The sequence below is a fragment of the Fragaria vesca genome, linkage group LG5, assembly GCF_000184155.1.
Source record: "Fragaria vesca subsp. vesca linkage group LG5, FraVesHawaii_1.0, whole genome shotgun sequence".
Classification (NCBI taxonomy): Eukaryota; Viridiplantae; Streptophyta; class Magnoliopsida; order Rosales; family Rosaceae; genus Fragaria; species Fragaria vesca.
In genome coordinates this window covers 17,214,548-17,226,706 of record NC_020495.1, presented here as the reverse complement: position 1 = coordinate 17,226,706, position 12,159 = coordinate 17,214,548, and the positions used below count along the sequence as shown (strand labels likewise).

The 12,159-nt window shown below is 39.1% G+C and overlaps 3 protein-coding genes across 3 annotated transcripts in view; all 3 read left to right on the top strand.

Annotated features, from left to right (window-relative positions):
* The window catches only part of LOC101302559 (transcription factor bHLH68-like), a 3,828-nt gene extending 2,742 nt beyond the window's left edge, over nt 1-1,086 (top strand). The window contains exons 7-9 of the mRNA XM_004299945.1: nt 131-175; nt 369-416; nt 576-1,086. Of these exons, the coding sequence (XP_004299993.1) occupies nt 131-175; nt 369-416; nt 576-713 (231 nt within the window). The 3' untranslated portion in view covers nt 714-1,086. The remainder of the gene's footprint in view (nt 1-130; nt 176-368; nt 417-575) is intronic.
* Nucleotides 1,087-2,848: 1,762 nt separating this feature from the next.
* LOC101302267 (bark storage protein A-like) lies at nt 2,849-4,620 on the top strand. Its single transcript, XM_004299944.1, has 5 exons — nt 2,849-3,324; nt 3,433-3,500; nt 3,602-3,757; nt 3,862-4,098; nt 4,186-4,620. Exons 1-5 carry the CDS (start codon nt 3,105-3,107, stop codon nt 4,522-4,524), a joined length of 1,020 nt encoding a protein of 339 aa, XP_004299992.1. The 5' UTR covers nt 2,849-3,104; the 3' UTR covers nt 4,525-4,620.
* Nucleotides 4,621-5,275: 655 nt separating this feature from the next.
* Nucleotides 5,276-12,089, top strand: LOC101301973 (putative E3 ubiquitin-protein ligase LIN-like). The gene is given in 13 exon segments (XM_004299943.1): nt 5,276-6,079; nt 7,071-7,316; nt 7,319-7,396; nt 7,545-8,773; nt 8,869-9,013; nt 9,146-9,422; nt 9,929-10,053; nt 10,140-10,256; nt 10,357-10,611; nt 10,754-10,864; nt 10,951-11,097; nt 11,239-11,487; nt 11,827-12,089. Coding segments are annotated over 13 exon segments (3,801 nt in total). The 3' UTR covers nt 11,845-12,089.
* The last annotated feature ends 70 nt before the right edge of the window (nt 12,090-12,159 follow it).

Below are 12,159 nucleotides of genomic sequence, written 5' to 3'. Positions count from 1 at the left end.
CCCTCCCCCCTCCCCCCTCCCTCTCTCTCTCTCTCTCTCTCGCAAGTCGCAAGTGTATTAGTTTAGTCTATATTATTAGTTACTGATTTCGATTAATTAACCCTTATTGGACTTTTCTCTGGTTAATTAGGTTCATGGTGAGAGGAACTGTATGTTTCCCGAAGATCCTGGGCAGGTAATACTTACATTTTCTTAGCTTCCCAGAGTACAAGTTATATATTGCTCATCTTAAGCAAGTAAAAAGATCATTGAGTACCTACGATCGATAAGTGTAAATTAGAGAAAGTGACGCATGCGCATGATGTTAATGAGTAGAATGAACTGGATCAATCCTAATGCTTCTGTATCATTGTTTTGACTATATATAGCTGCTGAATGACAACTGCATGAAGATGAAAGGAGTTAACTCCGAGCAGGTAAATACATCTTCGTTATGTTGTCACTCACACCACCATTGTTGCGATAAATTATAATTAGGTCTGGGTGAGTTGGCTAATAAGCAACTTGAAGAACATTTTGGTCGATGGACTTATAATTAATCAAGCTCCTTTATCTTTTGGTTTAAAATTTCTCAGGATGCTTATCAAGAGCCAAAGAAGGACCTGAGGAGTAGGGGTTTGTGTTTGGTTCCGGTTTCTTGTACCCTGCAAGTCGGAAGCGACAATGGAGCAGATTATTGGGCTCCGGCCGCTCTCGGCGGCGGTTTCCAGTAAAGCAATGTGGAAGGGGTGGCATAAGCAGCACACACGCATGTATACACAAATAGTGAAGAGATCGCGATCGATCGAATATATGGAGCTTCATGGAAGTGAATGATATAACATCATGAGCAGTCACTCTGCTAAAACCCAAAGGCTGATTGCTCATGATGCTATACAATATCTATCAATTTTATGCATATATGCTTGTGTGATAGCTAGCTTGGTTTTAATTTGGGACTAGGAAGTTGTTAAACTCCCTGATCAATTAAGTTTTATTTATCTACGTACCTTCCATCTTTGCTTCAATCCTAGCTGTTCATGTAAATTCAGTATTAACTAGTAGAACGAGTGTGATCATTATTTCAAATATTGTTGATCACAGAGCAGCATTGATTAATTTGAATCGTGTTGAGCACTAGAAACTCAACTCGATCAAATTGTGTTCTCTTTCGTGATTTCTATGATTATTTGAATATTCTCCTATTGTTATTTGTTATTAGCTATAACGTCACGTCATCAAGATGTCTTGTTTGTCTTGTCAGAGTGCGACAAAAATGAATCACAAAAATGATCCTCATATAATGCTGATATTCAGAAAACTAATCCAATATTCTTATATTAGTCGAGAACTCTTTTTCTTTCTTTGTCTCAAACTGAAATTACAGCACCAAATGCATTAATTGGGATAGGATATAGACATGACAAAAATTCTTCAAGAATATATTGATACGATTCCATGTGCATTATTTTGGTGTACAATCTATTAAAGGGATTGGCCAGGGGTAAAGTCATTCCAAGAGTCTTTTACTTTTTATGGTTATAAAAATACATTTATAAAAAAGGTATAAAACAACCCAGTACCATTTAGTCTACTGATATAAGTCTCCATTTATATGTGGGAGGTTGTGAGTTCGACTCATAGACTCGTTGTAGTGTCTGAGTTGTTTAACTGAATAAAAAAAAGGTATAAAAAAATAACCCTCATAGGCCATATCTATCCCAACATGTGATCCATAGTCAATTCAATCAACAATAATTCTATGAAATGTTCCATGATTTGAGTCGTGTCACCCATCAAAATGTGGTGTGGAACATCGCCAAATCATCATGGATTGATGACATGCAAGACTTAGTAACTTGTTTGCATTACACAATTTACCAACCAAGTAATTTATAGAACAAAATGAAGTTTACCTGCAAGTAGTTAGTAGTAACATGTAATTAGTATTAAGATTGAGGTTAAAAACATTGATTTTTATATTCAGTTCTTGGAATCAAATCTATAATTTATCGATAATAAAGTTTATATTCAACTTAAGACATAAGTGAAACAAACCGTAACCCGTAATAGCATCACATCAATATAATCTTTTTATCTGTAAACAAATTTAGGACTTCATGCAAAGTTGATTGGGCTGGCTATGGTCAAGATGGACCCATCCCGAGCCCATCCTTGGATTGATTTTTCCAAAGTCCCAAGTGAGTCCAACACTCAAAACTCCAATCGGTTGAGTTATGAGTTATGAGTTATATATGAACCAAGTTGTTTATTTAGATTAAAATTGCAGCATATTCAAACCCCATGAATCGAAACGTAACGTAACGTAATTTCTTTCCTACATGCATATGCTTGGAAGAGAACACAAAGAGGTCGTTTTCTTCAAGCAAAGCATTTAGCTCGTCTTTAAAAGGAAAATTCAAAGGTTTCTTCCAATAATCAAACCAGTTGATCTCAACAAGTATACGTTAATCTAGTCTTCACGATTTAGACCATCGTGTTCATACTAAGATTGAGAACTATCTCTAACTCCTAGTCCTATATGTATAATACATGAAAATAGGTTGTTTCAATTCGAGGTTTAAGCCCAGTATTATTTGGTCTAGCGACATAGTCTTCTCTTAGTAAATAAGAGATTATGACTTTAACTCACGAAGTTGTAATATGTGATAAAAAAAAAAATCGAAGGTTAATTTAGTTAATTAGATTTTTTTTTTNTTTTTTTTTTTTTTTTGAGAATAGACCAAGGACTCAAAGAATGGGAATTTCACTTTGATATAATCTAAATGATAGCTAGTTAGGCCATTCGAACAGAGTTTTAAATAAATGTAATGTATCAAATTTTAAACCAATTTTGTGGCCATCCCTATGTTTTGACTTCTCATTGATTATAACAAACTAGGTACCATGAGATTGATTCGTTTGACCCTTCTACATATACAAAATGCTAACTAAGAATCTTCAACCCTTGATACCTTCATTTTCTATATTGTGAAAATTGAAGTCTTTGAGTAATCTAGCTTTCACATATCTGGATCTTTATCAAACCATTGTATATAAATGTGGTAGTCTGCAAGGTAGATCATCAGCTTTTGGGGATTGATTAGAGGGAGATAGGGAGAGATATGGAGATGGTGTTTGCGGTTTTCTTTGTATTGGTGTTGGGGATTAGCACTAGAACAGTTGATGGTGCAGTTTCCCAAAGTACCATGAAAAAGATTGATATGATGAATAAGAAAGGCCCATACTTGGGTATTGTAGTACCTAATTCCTTTGAGCTCACCCCTCTTCTTGAATCTGCAAGCTTTGTGGCTGATCAGAAGCTTCCCACTTTGGATTTTTCAGGTACCATATATATTTTACACTGTTCACCATCAAAGTTCATATATATTGCATCAAGCTTCATATTGGTATGACTTGAATCGATAATTCTTTACTGATCGAATTTTACAGGAAGAAGGTTTCGATTCGGTAGGTTGGATAATCAGAGTGTTGTTATAACTATGACAGGGTTGAGCATGGTATGTTTATGCAGAACCTTAACTAGGGTTTAATTACTTTAGTTTCATGGTCAACGAGATATTATGTATCGAGCATAACTGGTGCAAATACCTTTGAATAGCTTAATGCAGGTGTAACAACTCAATTATTGCTAAGCCTATTCAAGGTGAAAGGGGTTGTGCACTATGGAATTGCAGGGAACGCAGATCCTCAACTTCAAATCGGAGATGTCACTATCCCTCAGTATTGGGCTCATACAGGCCTTTGGAATTGGCAGGTACAGCATATTTTCAATTTTGATCAAGGAAGTTTTACATATTCTCAATCAGGTTAGTTAACTTTCATATCATCAATATGCCTTTGTCAATTGAATGTATGCAGAGGTTTGGGGATGGTCCTGATGATTTGTTATCCTTGGAGCCATTCGGAGACTACACTAGGGATGTTGGTTACATAAAATTTTCCGATTACAACAACAAAACTGTCGAAAATTCTCTGAACAATGCGTGGTACCAACCGGAAGAGATCTTCCCAGTTTTTGGCACTCCTGAAGTTCGGCAGCACGCATTTTGGGTCCCTGTAAACAGAAAATATTTTGCACTTGCTCAACAACTTTTGGTAAGTACTTAGTCGCACAAGGTTCTCTCATCTATGTATATGTTGATGTAATTTTGTTTCTAATTCATTTTGGTATTCAATTCACAGGATTTGAAGTTAGAGAGCTGTGTGAATACAACTTGTTTACCAAGAACACCAATAATAATGAGAGTGGAAAGGGGGATCAGTGCCAATGTGTTTGTCGACAATAGAGCATATAGACAATTCTTGAACACCAAGTTTAATGCAACTGCAATTGACATGGAAAGTGCCGCAGTAGCTCTGGTGTGCAAACAGCAAAAGAAACCCTTCATTGTCATTAGGGCGCTATCAGATTTGGCCGGTGGAGGCTCTTCTGTCTCGAATGAAGCCTCTACTTTCGCATCATTGGCAGCTCAAAATGCAGTCACCGTAGTGCTCAAATTCATTTCCTTGTTGTCTCCCTAGTTTCGCCAAAACATGATATATAGCTCCACTGATTTTTCTTCTGTATCATCATTCATCAAGCAATCAATACTCGTATCCAAAATTCAATTTGTTCAAGCATCTTTTCGAGACAATATTTTATCGCAACCTATCTGCTGCAGTCTCGCAGTAACAAAGAAACGAACTTTGCACAATGACAGCTAGCCTTTGAGCCTCACTAATCTATGAAACCAATGAATGTTGCTCTCTTACAAATTAGCATTACATCTTAAACTTAGTGACACACATTCCTACTAACTTTCGCCGTCGAAACACTGCAGTCTGCAGACTGTAGCCGAAATTTGGCCGCGTAACTCTTGGTCACCTACATTTTATTATTCTTCATCAAACAACAACCAATGCCAAATGGAAGAACAAGAATGACCAATATCAAGATCAATATAAGCCATAATAGAATATATTTACCCTCTAGTGAATTGATTGATTGAGATTGAGAATCAGCTAAGCAGTCAAGCCGGCCGGGGCGGCCTATAATATCAAAACCATAGACCTCTTCTTCTTGTGCTTAAAATGGGTTACATTTGCTGTGAGATTTTCACAAACCGTTGAAAACGCATGTCGAAATGACCGTTTTGCCCCTAGACGCCGTCTACGAGATTCTTCCCGCCAGATTTTGTTTTCCGTTAAAAAGCAGCTAACCCCCAAATTGGAAACCCTCCCCAAAAAAATTGAAATTGAAATTGAAAGAGAGTGATGAGTGATGACCACAACCATGACCACTAATACTAGTTCGTCGCAGATTCTCATCCACACGGCCGCGTTCGTCTCCGAAACCCTTTCGCAATCGGACCTCCGCAGCCACCTCCTCTCCACGCTCCGCCGCAGGCTGCCGCCGTCGCAGTACTCCAACCAAGCAAAGCTCAAGCCCCTCAACCTCGCCGCCGAAACCCTAGAAAACGCCATCGCCGCCGAGAGCGCCGCAGTCCGGACCTCCTCCCTCCGCCTCTGCGAGAAGCTCCTCCTCTCCGGGCCGAAAAGCCCCTTCGCCTCTCTCCTCCTCTCCCTCATCTACGGCCTCTGCCGCCGCTCGATCGACGCCGCCATCTGCATCCTCGAGATCTTCAAAACCGAGCCGGCGCTCGCCCGGACGGAGGTGGCGCCGGTGCTGTTCGAGGAGCTCTTCCTCGTCCACCTCCTCCCGGTGCTGCAATGGTACAACCGCCGCCGGTCGCAGATCCTGCCGGCGATGTCCCCAAACGTGAGCTACGAAAACGACGACGTTTCGATCAACGACATGTCGGCGGCGTTTTTCCCGGGGTCGAATTCGCTGTCGAAGATGAGCGGGGTTCAGACGGTGGGGCTGAAGGAGCTGGAGAGCAGCTACGAGAGGGTTTTGGATGAGAATTGTAGGGTTTTTAGTGAGTATTTCAGGGAGGTTTTGGAGAATAAAGACGGTGGGAGAGTGATTGAGCCGCCGGCTGCGGTGTTGGAATTGAGTAGTGATGAATTCCGGTATGATGATCGGAGTAGTAGTACCGGTGAAGATGACGCCGGATTTGGAAACGGACGGTACAATGTAAATCAATTCTTACTCTCTCAAAGTTCTTAGTTATTTTATTGAGATGACAACTTTTTCTGATTTGTTGTTCTGGGTTTTGGTCTTTTGCTTTGTCTTGCATATGAACTGGGTCTTAGAATTTACTATCTTTTTTTACTCAAGTTACTGAGGAGCAACTATGTGTGGTTTTCTACTAATTATGTGTTATTTGGGTCAAAATCTTTTTTAGTCTTTCATTTTATGGTTGAGTTTTGATTCATGTGTTACTACTGAAACTTTATTTTGCTGCATCTTGTGAAGTTAGTTGGTTTGGCTATTCCTACGAAAAGCTTACCCACCTTGAACGGATCCCTTGCATCTGCAATTCATAGGTGATTTTTAACATTACTGATGGAGTGTGTGATCTATGACTAAGATTGAAAGCATTTGAAAATAAATGACTATGATTTTAACCCTTTCATTTTCACTGCAATAGTTGTTGAGTTTACCTGCTGGGGAATTTGCGCATTGTTTCAGACCCTCAGAAAGCAACAAGCCACATTGTTGCAATAGTGGTTCAAGACAAAAACAAGATTTGTCTTATTGTAGAAACATTATTAATAATCATTTGATGATCATTAGGACTAATTGTTTTTGTCACACACCCAACTCCCAAGGTTGTACCCACAGTGTTTATAATGCATTGTACCTAATTGAAATTGTCCCATTCAATAATTGTATGCATCTAGGTGTACTACGTAGGCTGCTTTAAAGAAAAAGAAATCATATAAGATATGTTGATGACTGATTCTTACATAGAAGTTAACCACATAAGTTTCTTTAAAATGATTTCGTCTATCTTCTTGTGTGTGTTAGTTGGATCATTTGAGCCATGAGCTATTTTTCTGGTACGGGGTTTTCCAAAGTAGTTCAGGAAAGAATGTCTTGCAAAGTTTTGGTCAAGTTGTCATTATCAACAGTTTGACATTTATCTGAATTCCATTCATTTTTTGCTTTTTAAAATCCGCAGCCAATATGGGCTGAAGCAGAAAATTCAGTTGAATCGTTCAGCACGGGCAGCAGTGTAAGAAGACCCAGGTCTCCCCCGTTGTATCCTCAAAGAGTTGCACTTGATAATATCATCACTGGCCACAAACCTTCATGGATGTTGGGAAGAAGGCCACGTGTAAATTCCGATTCTGAGCTGGAAGAGTCTTCATTAGAGGAGCATTCTCTGGATTCTTCTTTGGATTCCGAAGCAGAAATTGAGGTGAGTGAATCGATACTAACAAGAAATGAAAGAACTTTAACAGCTGGCCTGATATAACTATGCAACTTTTTTTGGTTTCTAATGCTGTATCTTGAGCCTTGTAGGAAAACAACACAAGAATGGAATTGTTTGATTCTGGACAGAATCAAATCCAAAAGCTAAAGCAACCCATTTCCGCAGAATCAAGTCGGTATGTGTCTATGTGACAGCCTATCTCATTCTGATATTGATTAGCCAAAATCACCCATTACTGCTTTTGGCATTAGCTTTACATTCTTTATTTCAATTGGTAATATTTGGATTCTTGTCGTTCTATATAGTTCATCTCCAAACCGGCTCATGGCAGATTCTGAAAACCAATCTAGTAGTGGAAAGTTTACACCTCCTAAGGACTTTGTGTGTCCCATAACTAGTACCCTTTTTGATGATCCAGTGACACTTGAGACTGGTCAGACATACGAGCGAAAAGCCATCCAAGAATGGCTTGATAGAGGAAATTCAACCTGCCCAATTACACGCCAGAACTTGCAAAGTACCCAACTGCCTAAGACCAACTATGTCCTCAAACGTCTGATTGCAAGTTGGCAAGAGCAGAACCCTGGTATAGTCTTCAGCCCATCCGATAATCCAAGCCCGCAGATTGAGCCAATGGTGAAATCCATAATGCCATCAACTTCTCCTGTCAGTGTCATAAGCCAAGCTGCAATTGATAGTGCAGTTAGTGAGTTGAGAATTGCCATCACCAATCTTTGTATGTCAGAAATTCTCAAGGAGTCTGAAATGGCTGTTCTTCGTATTGAGCGCTTCTGGCTGGAAGCAAATGTGGAATGGGACATTCAGAATATGCTCTCAAAACCTCCAGTAATTAATGGTTTTGTGGAGGTTCTTTTCAATTCTGTTGATCCTAGAGTTCTAACAGCTACGGTTTTCCTCTTGTCTGAGCTGGGTTCAAGAGACAATGCTGTGATTCAGACACTAACCCAGGTTGACTCTGATGTGGAATGTATTGTGGCTCTTTTCAAAAAGGGGTTGATGGAGGCTGTTGTCTTGATATATCTGTTAAGGCATTGCATTCTTAATCTAGTAGAGATGGACCTGGTGGACTCTCTCTTATCCGTTATTAGAAAGAGAAATGATGATTTCCCTAATATGTATCTAAAGCCAAAATCAGCTGCAGTGGTTTTACTGGGGCATATTGTTGGTGTCAGTGAATCGATTGCCAGCTCTTTGACTTCTGAAAAATCACTTGAAAGAATAATCAGCAGTTTGGAATCTGAATCAGCAGAAGAGAAGACTGCAGCGATTGGTATCTTATTAAGGTGTATGCAACAAGATGGGCACTGCAGGAACACAATAGCTGATAAAGCTGAGTTAGCTCCTGTTTTGGATAGCTTCACGGGTGCAAAGGATGAAGAACGGTTTGAGATAGTTCTCTTTTTGTCTGAGTTAGTAAAATTAAACAGGTAAAAATACCTTGCGCTTCTTTTTGTGTATTAAAATCTACTATTACATTTGAAGTCAAGCAAGCACGACGGATTTTAACTTTGGTGTTAGACAGGAGGACATTCAATGAACAAATCCTGCATATCATAAAGGATGAGGGCCCTTTCAGTACAATGCACACCCTCCTTATTTATCTTCAGACTGCTGCTCAAGACCATTGTCCTGTTGTGGCTGGTCTACTACTTCAACTTGATCTTCTGGTTTGAATCTCTCTTTGTTCCATTGTCCAATTTGAATTGATCAAGTCATCCACTTATTTAATTGCAAGTAGTGATATTGCATTTAACTACCAAAAATGGCTAGTTGGTTGATGATTAGTTGTTGGCGTATAGGCAGAGCCAAGAAAGATGAGCATATTCCGTGAAGAAGCAATGGACACTCTCATCTCATGTCTCAGAAATACTGAGTTCCCATCTGCCCAAATCGCTGCTGCTGAAACCATTATGTCACTGCAAGGGAGGTTTACCACATCCGGAAAGCCTCTTGCTAGGGCCTTCCTTCTAAAACGTGCTGGCATTGACAAAATTTATAAACAACGCGTGCGAATGGATCAACTTAGCAGCTTTTCTGGAGAAGATGAAACTCTAGTGAGCTTCTTCTTCTTCTTTTGTTTTGAACAGTTACTTCTTACTGCTTTGCCTAATACTGTGCACCTGATTATAATTCATATGACTGATATCCTGATAATGTCATTTTTCTGGCTGACGTCAAAAGGATGAAGAAAAGGCGGCTGATAACTGGGAAAGAAAATTGGCATTTGTTCTTGCAAGCCACGAGTTTGGTCTACTTTTTGAGGCATTGGCAGAAGGATTGAAGAGCAGAATCTCAGAATTATGTTCTGCATGCTTTGTGTCAGCCACATGGCTCGTACATATGCTCGATGTCCTTCCAGATACAGGGATACGGGGAGCAGCTCGGCTGTGCTTGATTAAACGCTTCATATCAATATTTAAGTCTGCCAAGGATACTGAAGACAAAGCTCTTGCTTTGCTGGCATTGGGCAGCTTCATCCATGATCCCGGTAAGGCATAGGTCATATTGAAGGCTCAAGTTAAAATCAAAATCATCCTGGAAAAACTTTACAGGAGAGGAGCTAACAATTCTTAAATTTTCAGAGGGTATGCAAGAATTAAATTCTTGCAGGAGGGATATTGTAAAAGGCCTGAGAGAGCTAAAGAGATACACTCCCTTGGCGTTTCAAATGCTAAAAGTGTTTTCAGAAGGGCAAGACTCTAGTGCAGTAAGTTCATCACTTCATCCCACTGTTGTGTATAATTGTTCTACAAAGAAGGCCCATGTCAATTTAATGTGTATGTTTAACAACAGGAGCTGTGGGATCATAAAGAATTAGTTCAAGTAGATTGCAGTGAGAACGGAGAGGTTCTTTCAGTAGTTTGCTTCAAGGATAAAATATTTTCTGGCCATTCAGATGGAACTATAAAGGTAACTATTTTTATCCATCTTTAATATGTTTTATTCTACTCCAGAAATGTTCGCCCCATGTAGTTTTCTTTTCATGGCATTCTGGTTTTGAATTCTGAAGGTCTGGACGGGTAAAGGTAGCATTCTCCATCTAATCCAAGAAACTCAAGAACATACAAAGGCAGTGTCTAGCTTGGCAATTTTGCAATCAAAGGAGATTCTATACAGTGGTTCACTAGATAAAACAACAAGGGCCTGGTCTATAAGCAATGAAGGAATCCAATGTGTAGAAGTTCATGATATGAAGGATCAAGTTCATAATCTGGCCGTCACCAATAGCTTTTCATGCTTCATTCCACAAAGCAATGGTATCAAGGTACTAAAGGAGATCATGACTTTTCACATTATTATCATTTTACTTCCCTTTACTTTTTCTGGTATCCATGCAATCATTTCAACCTTGGAAGCAAGAAAAAGCATGCAACAGTTTCTTATGTGCTGCTTGTTACTCTTCCCAGGCTCACTCATGGAATGGAGGATCCAAAATGTTAAATTCGGGCAAATCTGTAAAGTGCTTTGCTCTGGTAAATGGGAAAATATTTTGTGGATGCCATGATAGCACTGTTCAGGTAAGACATCTCTTGAAAGTCATGGTGATCTAGCTATAATTGTTTCTCTTATTGTACTGATAGTCATCACTTGTGTGAAACTTCAGGAGATTGATTTGGTAACAGGAACACTCAGTACCATTCAGACCGGCTCCCGGAAATTACTTGGGAAATCAAATCCTATCCATTGCATTCAGTATCATAGTGGATTGATATACGCAGCAGGTTCTTCGTTGGATGGATCAGCAGTGAAGGTACCCTCCTACAAAAACAAATAACATGCAGAGTTTTTGTCTCTTTTTTACATAACAAGATCTACCTGAAAAAAGAAAAATCTTAACAAAAGTATCTTTTCATTTTTGGTTACTGAAGTGCTCAATTTTTCTTGTGTCCAGATTTGGAGTGCTGCAAACTTCAGTTTGGTTGGGTCTCTGTCAACTACACTAGAAGTGCGGGCAATGACATTAAGCTCGGAACTGATCTATTTGGGTGGTAAAGGGGGATGTGTGGAAATTTGGGATAGGGAGAAGCAGAACAAAATAATAGACACACTACAAACTGGCACAAACTGTAAGGTTCTTTCCTTGGCTCTTGATGCCAATGAGGAAGTTTTGGTTACTGGAACTTCTGATGGCCGAATCCAGGTAACTATGTTTTCCTTCTCATTTCAGTCATCAAATTTCGAGTTTTTGGACCAAAAATTAGATAATAATGTAGGCTCGATCAGTGGGAAACTTTATGCATATGACATGGGAAACAAGCACACAAGTATTCATGAGTCATGACTATGCATTTCTGTATTCTGTAGGCATATTCTAAGCAGATATACATTGGTTTTCTAGTCTTTTTCCATTATGAAACCTTGATTACTGATGTGGGTCTGTAGAGAAAATGTTATGGAAACCCTAGATTTCCCATTTGAGATGATGAATTGGAATAGTAACAAGAATGAGTGGGATGATTTATCCTTTACTGGTCTGCAGGCATGGGGATTGAGCTAAGACGATTTGGTAGGATTCGGAACCCAATATAAGGGAGGAAGAACAGCTGAAGATAATAGATTATTAGATGAAATTCTTTGCAATAATTTTTTTTCTTTGTTTAAAAAGCCTTATAGGAAAAGATATATTGCTTCAATCAAAATAAAAACATATATACGAGATGTAAACCATTGCATTGTAATTCGGCTTTTTGTAGCTGTGTACAGATACTGATATTAAATGTAAGATATAACATGTTCAATACCAATGCCCTAGTCCTGGAATAGATTGCAATTCTGGTTCATCTTCAAGTACATGATTTCAATCTGAATCTCT

Excerpts from the sequence above, each read along its gene's own strand:
- LOC101302267 (XM_004299944.1), top strand. The coding sequence starts at position 3,105 with ATGGAGATGGTGTTTGCGGTTTTCTTTGTATTGGTGTTGGGGATTAGC. Across the intron at positions 3,501-3,601 it reads CTATGACAGGGTTGAGCATG|CTTAATGCAGGTGTAACAAC; the intron begins GTATGTTTATGC and ends ACCTTTGAATAG. Across the intron at positions 3,758-3,861 it reads CAGGCCTTTGGAATTGGCAG|AGGTTTGGGGATGGTCCTGA; the intron begins GTACAGCATATT and ends GAATGTATGCAG.